General features: G+C 64.4%; 1 protein-coding gene across 1 annotated transcript; it reads left to right on the top strand.

The window, feature by feature from the left end:
* The first annotated feature begins 12 nt into the window (after positions 1 to 12).
* On the top strand, positions 13 to 761 carry LOC124232023 (intestinal-type alkaline phosphatase-like). The gene is made up of 2 exons (XM_046649013.1): positions 13 to 85; positions 187 to 761. Coding segments are annotated over exons 1-2 (306 nt in total). The 5' UTR covers positions 13 to 84; the 3' UTR covers positions 492 to 761.
* The last annotated feature ends 443 nt before the right edge of the window (positions 762 to 1204 follow it).

Below are 1204 nucleotides of genomic sequence, written 5' to 3'. Positions count from 1 at the left end.
GCCTACACCTCCATCCTGTATGGCAATGGCCCAGGCTATGTGCTCAGTGGTGGTTCCCGGCCTGACGTCAACGAGAGCCAGAGCAGTGAGTACAGCGGGTCGGTGGTCTGGGCGGACCACGATGGGAACTCGCGGGAGAGAGGAGGCGGCCCGCCCCGCCCGCGCTGACCCCCACCCTCCGTCCAGTGGACCCCGCGTACAAGCAGCAGGCAGCCGTGCCCCTGTCGTCGGAGACCCACGGCGGCGAGGACGTGGCGGTGTTTGCGCGCGGCCCGCAGGCGCACCTGGTGCACGGCGTGCAGGAGCAGACCTTCGTGGCGCACGTCATGGCCTTCGCCGCCTGTCTAGAGCCCTACACGGCCTGCGACCTGTCGCCCCCGGCCGCTGCCACTGCCGCTGCTCCCGCCGGGCCGGCTGCTGGCTTGCTGTCGCTGTCGCTGCCTCCCGGGCTGCTACTGCTGCTGCTGCTGCTGGTGTCCACTGCGCCCTGAATCCCGCACCCACCCCAGGGCGTGGGACCCCATCGCTGAGTGTCCTGCTCTCCCAGCCCTGGGTCCCATCTGAGAGCCACCCCCAGAGCACCCACCCCACGACCCTAGGCTAAGACCTCCTGGCACTAATTGAGTCTTAGCCCATGGCCACTCCTTGGGAAGGTGGCTTTTCTGGGACACCCCGGCCTTCCTGGCTGCCCTCTACTCCTTGCCCCCAACCTCAGTAGCCCCAGATTTTGTTATACATCATCCCCCTGCACCCCAGGAAAGAAGGGGCCTTGAGTCCCCAGTCTCTTAGGAACCAGCCTAAGGAGATAGGGCCATCTGCAAGGCCCCTGGCCTAACAGGATAAGGCCCCTAACCAATTGGCAAGCTAGGGGAATCAGATAGAGGCCACCAAGATCCACATTCTGCTGCCTTGGGACTTTCCTGGGCTCAGGCATGTGCCCCAGCACTCAGGAGTCCACTGAAGGTGACCCTAGCCCCATTTGCATAGGAAAAATCCCCCCGGGGTGGAGCGCCAGCATGCTAATGATCCGTGCGTCGCATGTGGTTGCATGCTACGTGACAGCGCAGGCACGTGCACCACGCCCTCTCTACGTGCCATGGCAAGGCGCTCCTGCCAGCCTTTGCCCCATAGTCCTGCTGCCTAAAAGCTGGTCACCTGCCCTTTCCTTTCTGCACCGGCTCCCTTGTGCCTCCCCTGTGCACGA

The sequence above is a fragment of the Equus quagga genome, unplaced genomic scaffold, assembly GCF_021613505.1.
Source record: "Equus quagga isolate Etosha38 unplaced genomic scaffold, UCLA_HA_Equagga_1.0 HiC_scaffold_17175_RagTag, whole genome shotgun sequence".
NCBI classification, from domain to species: Eukaryota; Metazoa; Chordata; class Mammalia; order Perissodactyla; family Equidae; genus Equus; species Equus quagga.
The sequence above is the reverse complement of the archived record's forward strand: the minus strand, read 5'-3'. Positions and strand labels throughout refer to the sequence as shown.